The sequence below is a fragment of the Schistocerca serialis genome, chromosome 4 (genome assembly GCF_023864345.2).
Source record: "Schistocerca serialis cubense isolate TAMUIC-IGC-003099 chromosome 4, iqSchSeri2.2, whole genome shotgun sequence".
Classification (NCBI taxonomy): Eukaryota; Metazoa; Arthropoda; class Insecta; order Orthoptera; family Acrididae; genus Schistocerca; species Schistocerca serialis.
The window spans coordinates 804,868,977-804,887,218 of NC_064641.1; the positions used below are offsets into that span (position 1 = coordinate 804,868,977).

An 18,242-nucleotide genomic window follows, 5' to 3' on the forward strand; every position below is an offset into this window, starting at 1 on the left:
TCCTGTTCTTGGGCACATCTTATACGCCTACGACAATGGATTTCTAGAAAAGCATTCAGGGTATATTTATAACTCAACGGTAAAAATGGAAGATTAGAGTCTGACGTCGTGCCGACGGCGAGGTCATTGGAGACAGTATCTGAATCGTGTCTATGCATATGACGTGTATCTCAGTTATACATCAAGGATTTCTTATTTAGAGTAGTAGCATTTTCACTGACCATGCATAAGCAGATGTCTTCACTCGAAGATTCTAAGAAAAAACAGAAACCTTCGATAAAACTGTCACTTGCCATAACGTTTGTCGACAATTGCAGTTTTAAGTCACCAGCGTCTTAACTGGCTTGATGCTTTCCCCCAATTCATATTTGTGTGGTAATGTCATGAAACGTACTGTGTTGAACAATCTAGTCTCGGTTTGCCCCTGATAATTATCTCCTCTACTGCTTCTTGCAGAACCTTGGTTTTCCTTGACGTAGCAGCAGATTTTCCTCTGACATGTCCAAACTTTAGGTGTTATGCCTACCCTTCTGTCCTTACCTATTCTGTTTAGTGCTTCATTACTTGGTAGATTTTTTGTCCTCTTAATTTTTAAATTTCTTTGTTAGCACCACGTTTCAAATTATTCTAGTTTCTTCACCATCGAATATCCCAGAGTCATTATTTCACTTCCATTTCTCTTTTATTTGGATCTTCACTCTTCTGACTGGCTTGATGTGGCCCTCCACGAATCCCTCTCCTGTGCCAACCTCATCATCTCAGAGTAGCACCTCCAACCTACGCCCTCAATTATTCGCTGGAGTATTCCAGTCTCTGTCTTCCTCTACAGTTTTTCCCTTCTACAGCTCGCTCCAGTCCCATGGAAGACATTCCCTCATGTCTTAACAGATGTTGTATCAGCCTGTCCCTATTCCTTGTCAGTGTTTCCCACAGATTCCTCTCCTCTCCTATTCTGCGCAGAACCTTTTCATTCCTTACTTTTTCTGTTCACCCAATTTTCAACATTCGTCTGCAGCAATACATCTCAAATGCTTCGATTCTCTTCTATTCTGGTTTTCCCACAGTCCATGTTTCACGACTATACAATGCTGTATTGCAGACGTACATTTTCCGAAATTTCTTCCTGAAATTAAAGGCTATGTTTGAGACTAGCAGATTTCTCTAGGCCAGGAATGCCCTTTTGCCAGTGCTAGTCTGCTTTTTATGTCCCCCTTGTTCCATCCGTCATTGGTTAGTTTGCTTCGTTACCATCAATACTGATTATAAGTTTTTCGCTGTTCTCATTTGTGCTACTTCTCATTACCTTCGTCTTTCTTCGATTTACTTTCAATCTATATTCTGTACTCATTAGATGGTTCACTCGGCTCAGCCGATCCTCTAATACTTCTTCACTTTCACTCAGGATGGCAGTGTCATCAGTGAATCGTATCATTGATATCCTTACACCTCGAATTTTAATGCCAGTCACGAACCTTTCTTTTGTTGTCATCATTGCTTCTTCGATGTGCAGATTGAACAGTAGGGCGAAAGACTACATCCCTGCATTACACCTTTTTCAATCCTAGCACTTCGTTCTTGATCGTCCACTCTTATTATTCCCTTTCGACTCTTGTACATAATGTATATTACCCGTACCTCCTTACAGCTTACATCCTTTTTTTCTCAGAACTACGAGCATATTGCACTACTTTACATTGTCGAACGCCTCTTTTAGCTTGTTCTACGTACTTGTCTTGCTTCTATTACCAACCTCAACTTCGGAAATGCCTCTCTGGTGCCTTTAACTTATCTAAAGCTGAACTGACGCCGTGATCTAGCACATCCTCAAGTCTTCGGAAATGTGTGGATAGTATTTTTCCGAAAGTCAGATGGTATGTCGTCAGACTCCTACATTCTACACCCCAACTGTGAATACTCGTTTTGTTACCGCTTCCCCCAAATGATTTTGAAAGTTCTTTTGGAATGTTATCCATCCCCTCTGCCTTATTAGACCGTAAGTCCCCCAAATATCCCTTAAATTTTGATTCTAATACTGGATCCGCTACCTCTTCTAAATCGACTCCTTTTTCTTCTATCACGTCACACAAATTGTCCCCCTCATAGAGGCTTTCAGTGTACTCTTTCCACCTATCCGCTCTCTCATCTGCATTAACAGTAATATTCCTGTTGGACTCTTAATGTTACCACCCATGCTTTTAGTTTCACCCCAAGGCTGTTTTGACTTTCCTGTATGCTGAGTTACTACTTCCGCCAATCATTTCTTTTTCGATTTCTTCACATTCTTCATGCAGGCATTTCGTCTTAGCCCCCCTACACATCCTGTTTATTTCATTCCTCGACAGGTTGTATTTCTGTATTTCTGAGTTTCCCTGAACATGTTCGCACTTTCTCCTTTCATCGGTCAACTAAAGTATTTCTTCTGTTACCCAGGGTTTCTTTGCAGTTATCTTGTTTGTACCTATGTTTTTCTTTCTTACGTCTGTGGCTGCCCTTTTTGGATATGTTCATTCTTCTTCAACTCTACTGCCTATTGAGCTGTTCCATATGGCTGTATCTCTTGCCTTAGAGAAATTGAAGCGTATCTCGTCATGCCTTAGTACTTCTGTGTCGCATGCCGCGGTGGTCTCGCGGTTCTAGGCGCGCAATCCGGAACCGTGCGACTGCTATGGTCGCAGGTTCGAATCCTGCCTCGGGCATGGATGTGTGTGATGTCCTTATGTTAGTTAGGTTTAAGTAGTTCTAAGTTCTAGGGGACTGATGACCACAACTGTTAAGTCCCATAGTGCTCAGAGCCATTTTTGAACTTCTGTGTCCCATTTCTCTGCCTATTGTTTCTTCTTGACTAACCTATTAAACTTCATCCTACTGTTTATAAATACTACATTGTGATCTGAGTCTATATCTGCTGCTGGGTATTCCTTGCAATCGAGTATCTATAATTTCGGAATCTCTGTCTGACCAGGATGTAATCTAACTGAAATCATCCCGTATCACCGGGCCTTTTCCAAATATAACTCCTCCTTTTGTGATTCTTGAACACAGTATACGCTATTACTAGCTGAAATTTATTACAGAACTCAATTAGTCTTTCTCCTTTCTCGTTCCTTGTCCCAAGCCCCCCTTCTACTGTAACCTATTCTTCATCTCCTTCCGCTACAACTGCATTCCAGTCTCCTATGACTATTAAATTTTCATCTCCCTTTACAAACTGTATTACCCTTTCCGTATCCTCATATACTTTCTCCATCTCTTCGTCTTCAGCTTGCTTCGTTAGCATGTATTCCTGAACTATAGTTGTCGGTCTGCTATAGATTCTCATAAGAACAACCATTTCACGGAACTGCTCACAGTAACACACTCTTTGCCCTACCTTCCTATTCATAACGAATCCTAATCTCATTACACCATTTTCTGCTGTTGTTGATATTACCCTTTACTCATATGACCAGAAATCCTTCTTTTCTTTCCATTTCACTTCTCGGACCCGTACTGTATCTGAGCCTTTGCATTTCCCGTTTCAAATTTAGTTCTGAGATTCCACACCCCGATTCATAGAACGTTCTCCTTTCTTCGATTAGTCAATCTTTTTCTCATGGTCACCTCTCCCTTGGCACTCCCCTCCCGGAGATCCGAATGGGGGACTATTTCGGAATCTTTTGCCAATGGGGAGATTATCATGACTCTTTTTCAATTAGGGACCACATGTCCTGTGGAAACACGTTACGTGTATTTAATGCAGTGGTTTCCATTATCTTTTGCATCCTCATGCTGATTCTTCCGCCTTTATGGGCTGTTTACCACCCTTAGGACAAGAGAGTGGCCTGAATCTCTGTCCGCATCTCCGCCCTCTTTGCAAAGGCCGTTGGCAGAATGAGGGTGACTTATTATTCCAGAAGTCTTCGGCCGCCAATGCTGATTGTGAACCAAAATTTAAACAGTGTCGGGTTTCAAACACGATTCGAGGAAGTTTGTGATTAATAACCAAACACGCTATCCCCTTTTTTACGGTTTGTTCCTTACTGTTCATTGTGTTTGGTCGTAGCGGACATCACATGACATTGTTTGAAGTTAGTTGTTGATCTCTTCACTCAGTTTTTTTATTACTGAGACCAGCCCGCTCTCTGACCGAACACGCTGAGCTACCGTGCCGGCTACCTCTAGACCATGGGGGCTGATCTGACATCCATCCAAGAAACAAAGAAAGACACCGACGGAAATCTTAGTTAAACATTAGTAGCGGACGTCTGAAGTTGTTCACACCACTTAATTATTTAGGAATAACCAGTAGCCCACCATCTCACCCCCACTTCATTAGAGAATCGAACTCCATCTGTATCTGAGATTTTAGCCCCTCTTCTGTATTTGTATTTTCCGGCATTGTTTTATTTTGACTTGATAGTCACTTCATTTTTTTTTTACCTGATTTTAATCTGTTGTTGTTGTGGTCTTCAGTCCTGAGACTGGTTTGATGCAGCTCTCCATGCTACTCTATCCTGTGCAAGCTTCTTCATCTCCCAGTACTTACTGCAACCTACATCCTTCTAAATCTGCTTAGTGTATTCATCTCTTGGTCTTCCTCTACGATTTTTACTCTCCACGCTGCCCTCTAATACTAAATTGGTGATCCCTTGATGCCTCAGAACATGTCCTACCAACCGATCCCTTCTTGATTTTAATCTATATACTCATCATCATTTGTAGATTCCATTTTTATTTCACACATATTTCCGTCACTTTTCTCTTTTCTGTACACAATTCAGGAACCACATGATACTGACTCCATATATTAGCATCTTTGGACTCCATACCTCATACTGTTTGTATGTGTGTATCTATTCCGCCTTTTGTGATCCAGTTACCAGACCTACTACATAAAATTTAAACTTCAGTGTTTACATAATTATTTCACCAGCTCCATAATGTATGTGGTAAATGAAACTGCTATTAAATTTACGACACCTCATGCAATTGCCCTTTGACACCGAGTCATAACTTTATATTATTGAGTTGGTTTACAACATCCCACGTAATTATGTTTAAAATTTTCACTTCCAGTCTTTATCCGTCTCATAATTACGTGTATTATATTTTACGAATGACTGTTTTCGGAAAATGCGGAATGGTCTCATTTAATAATTTCTAATGAGTTATTAGCTACCACTTATAGGATGTTAGGGAGAGGGTACCCGATGTCCTAAAATACGAGTATTTTGATGGGCGCGTTACCTGTGGTGGTGAAGTTGCAGAGGACAATGTTGATGGCCATGGCGAGCAGGGGCGCTGCAGCTGCAGGTCTCATGGCGGCAAGCGCATCGCGAGGCTGCTGCGGTTGACCGCCCTGAAACACAAGACACGTGCACACATTCACATACCGCCACTGTATCTCGCTCCTGACAACAGCAACGCTCATATCAACTAAGGCCGACTCTTATCTCAACATGTGCCCATAAAAACTGCTTCGTAGATAACTCACTACAAGATCTACTAGTTGTCGATCGACTGAGGCTTGCAACACATAAAATCATTGTGATACATGGCCAAAGAAGCATTCTGCTCGGGATATCGAGAGCCTCATTGACATTGCCATCCGTCAAAGAGCAGCAACGTACGAGTTGAAAAAAAGGCAGACGCGATAAGGTACTTGAAATTATAAGAGAGGACATCATAGAAATGCGCCAACTAAATCATTGGCGAAATGATATATGTCAGAGAGAATGGGCGTAGCGTCCACAGCTATTTCGCAAACATCAAGGAAACATATAGATCCCACACGGGCCATGGTCCATGTCCTCAAGTGCCATGGTCCACAACCACACCTCCATCGATTTGATCTCAGCCGAACACACGTGCACCTGTGGAGAGCTAGGTAGTGACAGACTCGCACACATACTTCGAACTGAGGATGACAACACAGGACAAATTCTACAACAAGCGTACGATTGCAGCATACTGAATAAAATAACCAATAATGTATGACACACGTTTCACGAATTATACAAACAAGAACAAACACACAGGCAAATAAGAGCAAGCACACAAACGAACATCATACTTCGAATGACAGAGACACAGGCACAAGTGTAGAAATAGATGCTGAAACAGATGCAAACAGTGAGATTAACCTACAAACCTAGATGTAAGATAAGACCAAATTAAGAAACACAGAAAAGGATTAACTGTCATTTTAATACATCTAGAAACGTCTTGAGTAATATGTGTAATTTAAGTGATATACTTTTTATTAAGCTTAGGAAAATGATGCAATTGGTTATTTAACTTAAATGAGGTTTTACATTACAGACATTAGAAACACCATGCGCACAACATGTAGAGATAAGGAAATCAGAGGTGCAGAAATAATGTACCGATTATGACTTTGTGTAAAGCACAAATGACCTGTAACAAATGTAATGTAAGAGCAATACAACACACTCCTGTACACATCAATTTATGAAATTTAATTTAATCGTACGGCTAGGCCCCTCCGCCGGGCAGGCCGTTCGCCGGGTGCGGGTCTTTCAAATTGACGCCACTTCGGCGACCTGCAGTCGATGAGGATGATAGGATGATGATGAGGACAGCACAAAATACAGTCCTTGGGCGGAGAAAATTCCCCCACCCAGCCGGGACTCGAACCTGGGCCCAGAGGATTGACAAGCCGTTACGCTGACCATTCTTTTTTTTTTTTTTTCTCCGATCTCATTTTGTTCGTAATTGTTCGTTGGATATGTTCAGGGCGGACATCCCATGACACCTGTTAATGTTCATCGTTGATCCGTTAGCTGTTTTCTATTACAGAGGGCAGCTAACCGTCTGACCGAACACGCTGAGCATCCGGCATCCATTCAGCTACCGGAGGCGCACAATTTTACCAGATGAATGTTACAGATATTTAGTAAGAAAAATGAGCATCCGGCATCCATTCAGCTACCGGAGGCGCACAATTTTACCAGATGAATGTTACAGATATTTAGTAAGAATATGACAGGTTCGATGATCTGCCGAGCTGTCACACCCAGGATAGCTAGGTGGTGGGATCCCTAATACAAATCTATGTACTTTCCTATTATTTTTTATTTCTCTTTCTTAAATGCAAAATTCTTGTTATTTTAGAAAGTTTTTCCTAATGCTTAATATGTCATAAAGTATAGTATGTCACAACCTCTTTCCATCTTCCTCAATTTCCATCTTCATCTCACAAAAAGAAAATTACAAGATTTTCATTTCGTAATTGCTTTTAAATCCGCATGTATTTAAAGTTGCAATACTATTAATTCTTATTACTAATAAGAAATATCAAAGTTTACTATTGGATCATACCGAATAAAATAACCGATAATGTATCACGTACGTTACACGAATTTAACAAACAAGGACAAACACATGCACAAATAAGAACAAGCACACAAACGCGGTAACATCACACTTGGAATGACAAAGACAGAGACGCAGATGTAGAATTAGACTCAGATGCAGAAAAATTTCACATTATGTACGTGTACAATTTCATATTGTGAAAATACGCCTTGTATTAGTAATTCGATGGCTAGTCATTTGTAAATGGCAGCAGCAAATAAACGAATTAGATACCAGGCGCGAAACTGCTGAAACCCTATTTCTTCACCTGGTACTTCGGCCATATAGCTGTAGGCCGTCTTTCGACTGAGTTGACTGAAGGCTCACGTCGGCCTTTTAAACCCATGGACCGCTCCATTTAACTTGTGTCCACACAGACACTAGGGCCAGAGACGTCCTTCTGGGAAAGAGCTTTGTGTAAACTGAGTCTGTGGTGAACATGTCGAACCACGCTGGGATATCTATGTGTCAATAGTTGTTGCACTGTAGTGACATCTTTGGCTATTTATTAAAGAAAGGCCCGAATTCCATGCTTTTTTCAGGCTGAAACCGCTTTCTCTTTCGATTAAATTCTTTGGCTAAGGAAATTGTATGGTTTACTTCGCCACCCAGTCTCGAAAAGATGAGATCGAGGTTAGAATTTCGACATTATCATAGCTTGGAGTGACTGGTAACGATGTAGGGTTTGATCTCAGCGGATCTTTTGGGGGTGTAAGAGCCGGGTGTGACTTCGGTGTTTTGTGTATATTTCTTGGATCTTACGCGTAGTAAGTTCGATCAACACGAGAGCGTTACGGACGTGCTTTGTGAACTGAAACGGCAATCCCTGGAGGGAAGAAGAAGCCCTTTTCGCGAAGCACTACAGAGAAAATTTTCATAACAGACATTTGCAGCTGAATGCAGAACTATTCCATTGTCGCCAACGTACGTTTCGCGTAAGAACCGCCAAGCCCAGATAAGATACTCTTGCATATTAACAGTCATTTCTCTGTTGCTACATTTTCGGGTAGAACAGTAAAGAAAATGACTAGCAGTACCAGAAAGTACTCTCCGACATACATGATGTATGTATGTTTATGTAGATGAAATTATATTAGTTTTAAGAACACATGTAAAATAGGAGGAAGTAGCCGAGACGTCCTACATCCATGGTTCAGGGTAGCTACTGCTTATATTTTGAATAAAATCTTCTGCAATGGCGAACAAAAATTTCCGTTGTGTAGGGGCGATCAACAGTTTTCTGTTTGCGGGCGTTACTGCAGCGTATATGCCACGAAGCGCGACTCCGATACGGGTATATACACTACTGGCCATTACAATTGCTACACCAAGAAGAAATTCAGATGATAAACGGGTATTCATTGGACAAATATATAAATATATTATACTAGAACTGACATGTGATTACATTTTCACGCAATTTGGGTGCACATATCCTGAGAAATCAGTACCCAGAATAACCACCTCTGGCCGTAATAACGACCTTGATACGCCTGGGCATCGAGCTAAACAAAGCTTGGATGGCGTGTACAGGTGCAGCTGCCCATGCAGCTTCAACACGATACCACAGTTTATCAAGAGTAGTGGCTGGCGTATTGTGACGAGCCAGTTGCTCGGCCACCAGTGACCAGAAGTTTTCAATTGGTGAGAGATCTGGATAGTGTCCTGGCCAGGGCAGCAGTCGAACATTTTCTGTATCCAGAAAGGCCCGTACAGGACCTGCAACATGCGGTCGTGCATTATCCTGCTGAAATGTAGGGTTTCGCAGGGATCGAATGAAGGGTAGAACCACGGGTCGTAACACATCTGAAATGTAACGTCCACTATTCAAAATGCCGTCAATGCGAACAAGAGGTGACCGAGACGTGTAAGCAATGGCACCCCATACCATCACGCCAGGTGATACGCCAGTATGGCGATGACGAATACACGCTTCCAATGTGCGTTCACCAAGATGTCGCCAAACACGGATGCGACCATCATGATGCTGTAAACAAGATCTGGATTCATTCGAAAAAATGACGTTTTTCCATTCGTGCACCCAGGTTCGTCGTTGAGTACACCATAAAGGCCCTCCTGTCTGTGATGCAGCGTCGAGGGTAATCGCAGCCATGGTCTCCGAGCTGATAGTCCATGCTGCTGCAAACGTCGTCGAACTGTTCGTGCAGATGGTTGTTGTTTGCAAACGTCCCCATCTGTTGACTCAGGGATCGAAACGTGGCTGCACGATCCGTTACAGCCATGCGCATAAGATGCCTGTCATCTCGACTGCTAGTGATACGGGGTCGTTGGGATCCAGCACAGCGTTCCGTATTACCCTCCTGAACTCACCGATCCCATATTCTGCTAACAGTCATTGGATCTCGACCAACGCGAGCATCAATGTCGCGATACGACAAACCGAAATCGCGATAGGCTACAATCCGACCTTTATCAAAGTCGGAAACGTGATGGTACGCATTTCTCCTCCTTACACGATGCATCACAACAACGTTTCACCGGACAACGCCGTTCAACTGCTGTTTGTGTATGAGAAATCGGTTGGAAACTTTCCTCATGTCAGCACATTGTAGGTGTCGCCACCGGCATCAACCTTGTGTGATTGCTCTGAAAAGCTGATCATTTGCATATCACAGCATCTTCTTCGTGTCGGTTAAATTTCACGTCTGTAGCACGTCATCTTCGTGGTGTAGCAATTTTAATGGCCAGTAGTCTAAGCAATGACGTGTAGGCAAGGGATTAGTGCAGCATTCGTGTCTTTCGGGAGTGCCCGTGGTAAATGCCGAAGCTTGAAAGGAGGTGTTGTTACAAGCGAATGCGTCCAAACCAGACCAACGTGCTCTTATTGTTTTCTGGACTGCCAAAGGACAAACAGCGGTAGACATCCATCGTATAACCACGAAAGTGAATCCTCCAGTGTACCTATTGAAAACACGCGCTTTGGAATATTGCGCCAAGTTCCGTGCCGCTGCTTCACGATACCACACGTCCCCATATCGCAAAACTTGTAACGCAGAATTAACATCAACTCAACTGGTAGACATTCCAGCACCCACCTCTGAAACTGATCTCTTCTCATGTGGTTACCGCGACTTCGGTCCCTTAAATAAGGCCCTGAAAGGACGACGATTCCTCTCATACAATTATGTGCAGCAGACATTTACGGATTTCTTCACCAAACGGGTACCTACAGCCCAGTGCGTCGGTGGGATATTTACCTCAATAGCGATTTTACTGACTTTAATAGCGATTCTGGAGAGAAGGACCTTCGAGCAGAAACTTTTTGATCGACACTTATAAGAAGTCATTCTCGATCTACCAACAGCCATGTCCAAGAGGGCGTAGGAACGGACAGAGTTTCAGAGCAATCTCTAGTTCTTGGTGCTGGGAACTACCCCTAAAAGTTGGCATAATCAGCATTGATCAATCACATGAAGATTCAGAGCCCCATGAGACTACTGCACAAAAAACACATAACGTGCGCCCACAGGAGACGTATCCTGCAATTCAAACATTGTCATGATGATCGGTACACAGGGAAAAGATTCCGCATTAATCTCCCATTTGGATCTCCGGCAGGGGATTTCCAAGGGGACGGATATCACGAGAAAAAGTCTGATTAGTCAACGAATCGATAATGTCATCCGAATCGGAGCCTGAAATGTCAAGATTGTGTATGTTAGAGGAGCTAGAAAATTTGGAAAAGAAATGCGAAGGCTTAATATATAATGGGAATCAGTGAGGTGAAATACAAAGAAAGATTTCTAGTCGAAGGAATATAGGTTAATATCTGCAGCAGAAGAAAATGGTATCATGCAAGTAGGAAGGTATCGCACAGAATGAGGTACTGTGAACAGTTCGGTGATAGGATTGCTGTTATCAGAAACCAGCAACAATTGTTGAGGTATACATGCTGAGGCCACAAGCAGAATATGAGGATATTTACAGCGTAATTCAGTATGTAAAGGGAGACAATAATCTAATAATCATGGCTGGTGGAAAGTAATAGTAGCGGATAACATGGGATTGGTAGAAGGAATGACAGATGAAAAAGACTGCTTGAGTTGTACAATATATTGCTGGCTGCCATAGCGAATACGTTGGTCAAATAACACAAGCAGATGAGATACAGTGAGAAATGTTCTTGAGATACCGTAAGATTCCAACTTGATCAGATTACAAAATCAGACGTTCTGTTGTCAGGCGTGACCAAGACCAGATATAAAAAATTAGTTGTGATGAGAAGCGAAATAAAGTTCGAGCGTTTCGTCTGGAATATCGGCGTGGTATGAACTAACGAGGTGCATTTGGAGGTCTCTAATGCTGTACATAATGCGATAGAGATTATCACAATAGGCATTCATAGGAGTGGACATCTTCAAAAAAGGGCAGTTACAGACGTTGGGCAGACAAACATTCGTACAAGGAAGGTAACAGAAGAAATATTTCTACTGAACGAAGAAAGTAGTATTAACAAAAATATTAAGGAAATACTGCAGTATACGTCACCTAGGACTGAAATAATAGGAAGTAAGGCAAACCAAGACGAAATGGCTGCATCAAAAAAGTGACGAAATTAAAAATAAACAGTCGGGATACGAGATCCAGTGTAACAGAAAAGTCAAGAGAATCTTCTGTGAAATTAAAAACAAAGAGATTAGCATTAAGAGTGCAGAGGGAATTCTTCTATTAATCATATAGGTGATAGCAAGGTAGCAAGGGCAGATACGTGGGAATAAGCTTAACGCTTCATGCATGCGAGTTGCTGAAAACATTAACGAAGATAAGAACTAAAAAGAACAGTGAGGATCTGTTGGACAACCTTCACTTTGGTTCTCGGAGTGTTAAAGGCACTAGACAGGCAGTTTTAACGCTGCCCTTTCCAATGGAAGCAAGACGTAAGAAAAATCAAGACTCGTTCTTACCATTTGTCGACCTAGCAAAAACGTTCGACAATGTATAACGGTGCATATTCTTAGTTCAGTTTGTATATAGACGATGGCAGAAATAAAATAGAAGTTCAGGAAGAGGATTAAACCTAACGGTGAAATGATATCAAAAGATTCACGGATGACATTGCTATCCTCAGTCAAACTGAAGAAGAATTTACAGTGCCATGGGAGAGTTCCTACTGCTTGTCTTCTGTGCTTGTCAAACAATCAGCAAGGTCGCCTTTTTCTCTGTTCGACTGAGAGCGTTTGGAGTATTATGGGCAGGGCGCTCCAACCAGTTCGGGATTTTGACGTTACACGCGTCAGTTGGACAGAACTTGGCAGTACATTCCTCAGGAGGACAGCGTACGACTCTGTCAATCGGCGGAAAGCGGAATAATGCTTGAATAAGCGACAGACAAAGCATTATTGACTTGCTCAATTTATGAAGGTTTTTCTCTTGAATAAATCATCCAATTTTTCTGAAATTGTAGTTATTTATTTTTCTGTACATGTAAATCACATCTGCCAATTTGATTCCCATTCGGATGATTCTTTCGTTGGGCAACGTTTGTATATACACTTGGTCTTAGAGTGCGTAACCATCAAATAAGTGGGCACACACGATGTAAGTGCTAATTTGAGATGATGGGAGGACTGCGTGGCCGTCCGTATCACTAATCAAAAGCCTGACGAATGAGAAGATAGATATCTTACAAAAATTTCACCAGCAGTTATTTCTTCAAAGAAGGAAAAGGTGAAATGTCTCTCAAGCTTCCTTGGGACTGGTCGCATTGTTTGCTTCATCGACGTCAGATAAAGGGGTAGGTATGTAGAAAACTATCTTATCAGAAAATGGGATACGTTAGTGTCGCATGTCCTACGGCGATAGGAATAGTCAACTTGGCACTGGCAGAATCAATGGAGAGGGAAAATAGAAGGCTTGCTCCTAAACTAGAGTACGGAAAATAATTTATAGAACATGTATGATGTTGCTACACTGAGAAGAAAACATTTTCACTACGTTGAAGATGGAAGTTAGCCGAAATAATAATGTTTGGAAGTAACCGGAACTGTGACGACCAGTTAAACTCCGACAACAGTCACGAGTCACAGTCACGAGTTCAAATTGCTGAGCCAGCTTGAAAACATGCTTTCAGACATTCGTTATCGCGAAAGCAGTTCTGCAATAATGTAATATCTTGGTATAAGCAAAAGAATTGGATCGAGTTCATTAATATAAATTTGTACATTGTTAATAAGCTCTCAAACGCCTTTCTCTTAGTCATTAGTCAGAACTGTTGGACTGTGGACGCATACAGTAAGCATTTATCGTCATCTGCTTCACTGAAACAGCTGAAAGGAAATAAGAGACTATCAGGCACACAGAAAGATGAAGGGAAAAGCGGAATCTTTCGAAGTGGAACCAGTTTTATTTGACTGATTTCAAGAAGCATTATAAAAGCCAAAACAGCGCACCGGACACGTTTGAAGTAAACTTTGAGCCCCCAGAGAGCTCCGCCACCTTTGGTATTCTTTACCTTTCATTGTGTTCGTTTCGCCAGAGCTGTGGAGCTACTTTTCACTTCAAAGGGTGTTCTGCTTCATTAATAGGACTGTTCCAGTGTTGCTCGTTGTATATATGTTTGCTTCTTTTTATCGTATTATACGTCTGCGAGCGAATCGTCTCTGTAGAGAAAATATGGCGGAGCGAGTCCTTTGTAGCTGTGCGGAATGTTGTAAAGCAGTGTTTTCTGTCCTCGCAGAAAATAAATTAATCCTTAGTAATTAGGCACTGCCACATTCCGGAACGTCTTTTGACAAGGAATTCTTGAGAAAAATACCTTTCATTGCTCACTAAAATTGTCGAGGGCAAGAAATTGGAACGACAACTCCAGAACCATTCAAATAAATTATTGTTTTCCTTCCTACTCATTCTTTCGATTTGTCAACAACTCATTTTGATTTATTATAAATGAACGTCTTTATTTCTGCATACTTTTAGAATCTTACATAACTGAAAGGTAGCAATCTGATTCATCCTCAGACTTTCCTTTCTTTTAATGATGCTCGTAGAACAGGTTCAAATGGCTCTGAGCACTATGGGACTTAACTTCCAAGGTCATCTGTCCCCTAGAACATAGAACTACTTGAACCTAACTAATCTAACGACATCACACGCATCCATTCCCTTGGCAGGATTCGAACCTGCGACCGTAGCTGTCGGGCGGTTCCAGATTGTAGCGCCTAGAACCGCTCGGCCATCCGGCTCGTAGAACTGAACACAACCTTTGAGGAATGTGAAGAAGGTTGCAACAATTACGTTTACAAGGCACTCAGAGGAGATAAAAGTGATGATTTAGGATCAGTTAGAGAAAAAGATGATAATATCTGGGACCTAGGGCGTAGAAGTTTCGGAACAGCTACAGCAAAATAAGTGTTTTACAGTTTATTTTCTGTGGTCCGTTAAATAAACAGTTAAGGAAAATGTTAATGAAATGTTCTGTATGAAATGTTTCCGTGTATGGTATCTAAACATGAAAACTGCGGCAGAGTATGGAGGAAATGTTTGTTAGTGCTTTTTGGGATGTAGATTGGGAAAAGAATGGAAGATGTGACTCGGACAGATAAAATAAGGAATAACGTTGTGTTACAAAGGGTGATAGAAATCATAGGGGAAACAAATTACAGGAGGCAATGGATGCATAATAGAAGATGCGCAAGAAAAAATTATCGCAGGTACCAGGAGATTCCTGTTGACTGACGATACCAAGGTAAACCCATCGCACACAGCCACGAAGTGGACACTGGAAAACTGGATGGAACGGAGAATGCCGATCTGGCAGTGATAGACCTTTCTAATGGGAAGAGCACATCATCACCATCACCATCATTATCATCACAAGAAGTGGTTGTGGCACATTAGGTAAGCCGTCCACTACCCTCTTGTTCACTTGATTCTTTCGCGTAATTTCCTCTCTTTGCTAGTTCTTTGAAGGATTTCCTATTTACAGCTTTACTCCATACAGTTTATAATGATCTGTTTGCAGAACCATATCTCAAATGAGTCAAGGGATTTTCATTTTTAAGAAATTTTTTCGTTGTACTTTTCACTCTTGCGTCATACAAAAGTTATCACAACAGATTTTAGGAACTTTCGTTGAAATCTGTTAGAACATCAAATTCGTGACTCGAGATTCGAAAATACGGTAAAGACATATTCTTTTACTACATGATTATTTAGACCTCCTAAACCATAACATCTATTATTAGGAAATTTTATTTTTATGTGGCAGAAGTTATTGCACCTCCAAAATTCCTACTATTAAGTGATGCTTTATTCTGCAACTAGGACTGTCATCATCTACCTCTGTTGAATTTACTTGTTAATATCCGACTTATTTTGTTCTCGTACGAAACAATAAATTCACATATTAGAAGTATAGCAATAATAAAAAGTAAAAAATTCGTCTTAATTTCCTCTTAAGATTTTTTAATTTGAAAACAGTGTCATCGCTGAGAAACTTAAGACCTCAGTGCTGGTACTGCCAAAATTAAGACACAGCATCAAAACAGTTTAGCGAATAGTGACCTAAGCGCAATACGATTTCGAATGATATGTGATCACTATTATTACATGTACAGTTCTCGCTTGATTGGATAAACGGAGAAAAGGGGAGAGGCAAAAGAAATGTTAATGCATTCCTTTACAATAGTTGGAGATCAAAGCTCGTATAATCAGATTACATCAGAAACAACTGTATAGATTGTCATATTATAACTAAGGTATGGTTAATCATCTATCAAAAGGGAGCCATTCCACTTGCAGGGCAAATCTTACTATCTAGTGTTTGTGGTCTCCACTGGAGTCGGCTTTACCGACCGTCGGGACCCAAAATACTCGAAGTCCAAGTCCAGCTGTGGTAAACGGAGTCTCTCATATGTGGGCTTCTTTTTTTTTTTTTTAAAACCTGATGCTAAAGTCCCTCTTCTTACGAAACTAAAAATAAATTGAACAAATGAACAGGGCCACTTCATTTTTTAATTTTCGCTTTGGCTCTGCCTAAGAAAACGAATATGTCCGTTTGCTAGGCAGTGGCATAGCAATAACAATTTTACGCAAATTTGACGATGGTTTGTTTGGAGTTCATCTCCTCTCAGTATTAATTTTTGTGCCTGGGACGGAGAAAAACGGAAATCCTGACCTCTCCTCCTAGGAAACAAGAGTGAAAATTACCAGATCAGGCTAGAAAGAGCACGATGTTAATGAGTGAGAGAGATAGTGCATGTTTGCGCCATCCACAGCCTTGACACTACTTGCTGGAGGAATTTGATTTTTCTTATATAAATCCTTTTGTCGGAACTACAAGGAGAGTCCCTCCTTCTATATTATGAGTCGAAACGACTCCGAACGCCTGTCTACGGAAAACAGCGATATGCTTAACTGCAGTCTGGCGTCTCGCCACAGAGTCAGCAGTCAATCTGCTAAATGATTTCTCTGTCCTCTTTGGTTTATACCTCCTGTATAGGATGTCTACTGTCGAGGAGGATGTTCTACAGACTGCCGCAGCCAGCTAGACTGTAGAAACTGATGCATGTTTTTCACTCATCGTCTGACTCAAGTCAAGTTACCTCGGTTCCATATAGACAGAAAGGACAATAATGGCCAGCAGTTCGGGAATATCGCCAGATGACACGTTACAAGAAGATTAGTACAGAAACTGGGATATAAATTAAGTATTCATAAAAGGTTTAGTAACAGATCTCCTTTTATTTCACCGAGAAATTTGAATATTTATTGTGTACCATGTTTTTGCTTAGGAGCATTCTGGTTACAACAGCATATAATAATAATCTTTAGCCGGCCGCTGTGGACGAGCTGTTCTAGGCGCTTCAGTCCGGAACCGCGCTGTTGCTACGGTCGCAGCTTTGAATCCTGCCTCGGGCATGGACGGGTGTGATGTCCTTAGGTCAGTTAGGTTTAAGTAGGGGCTGATGACCTCAGATGTTAAGTCCCATAGTACTTAGAGCCATTCGAACCATTAATCGCGTTTTACTTTAGTTTCGAAAGATTTGTTTCACTGTTTTGAAGTGGTAAGAGATCGAGATATGGGATAATATTAAACACAGAGAATATTTATTAACACTATTCTTATTTCATACTGTGATTGAAAACAATTTTTATAGTTCTGTGAGTACTTTCAGAGCCAGTGAAATGGATGCGAAGCGTTAATGTTGTGTCACATCCTAAGAAATACAATTTATTACACTAAACGCTAATGAAATATGTTTATGAATTGAGTTTAGCTACAGCAGATAAAATTTTTGCATGTAGCTGCATTTCAAAGGACGAAAAGTTTTGCTGTTTTCCGATACTTCGATGTTTTTAATCAAGACAGTAAGAAAGAGAAAAGTTCAGAATATGATGCAGTAATCTACATTGCTGAAAAATACTAGTACACCTTGAAAGACTACGTCGATTTTTACCCGGTGACGGCATATGTAGTGATAATGGTTTCAACGTCGTCCATCAACAGATAGCGTAGTGGCATAGCGATAAGAGCGCCATCTACATCTACCCTTTAATATAGAATGCTCACAGTCAGAAGACTCTGTGGTGCAAGCGTATGAAGCAAGCAGGCAGCCGTGCTACAGAGACGTGCTCTCTACAGCCAACTGAGCGAGTTTGAAAGGGGTCAAGCTGTGGCCTTCCAAATGGTGGGATGGTCCTTTCGACGTGCTGCATCAGTTGTGACTTCGTGATGGTGGGATGGTCTTTTCGGTGAAATGCTCACAAGTTTGACGTGCTGCATGAGTTGCGAGACGATGGTGGTATCAGTGGTCACGAGAACATTCTTTCGCCTGTAGACGATGTTCTGAACTTGCACGCAGTACAGACGCCCGCCAGAATTGTCTTATTGTAAGGGAAGCAGTCAGATCGTACACCTGCCACAG

General features: G+C 41.4%; 1 protein-coding gene across 1 annotated transcript in view; it reads right to left on the reverse strand.

The window, feature by feature from the left end:
- Positions 1–18,242, reverse strand: part of LOC126474961 (uncharacterized) — a 442,827-nt gene that overhangs the window by 279,057 nt on the left and 145,528 nt on the right. The window contains exon 2 of the mRNA XM_050102486.1: positions 5,227–5,338. Within this exon, the coding sequence (XP_049958443.1) occupies positions 5,227–5,299 (73 nt within the window). The 5' untranslated portion in view covers positions 5,300–5,338. The remainder of the gene's footprint in view (positions 1–5,226; positions 5,339–18,242) is intronic.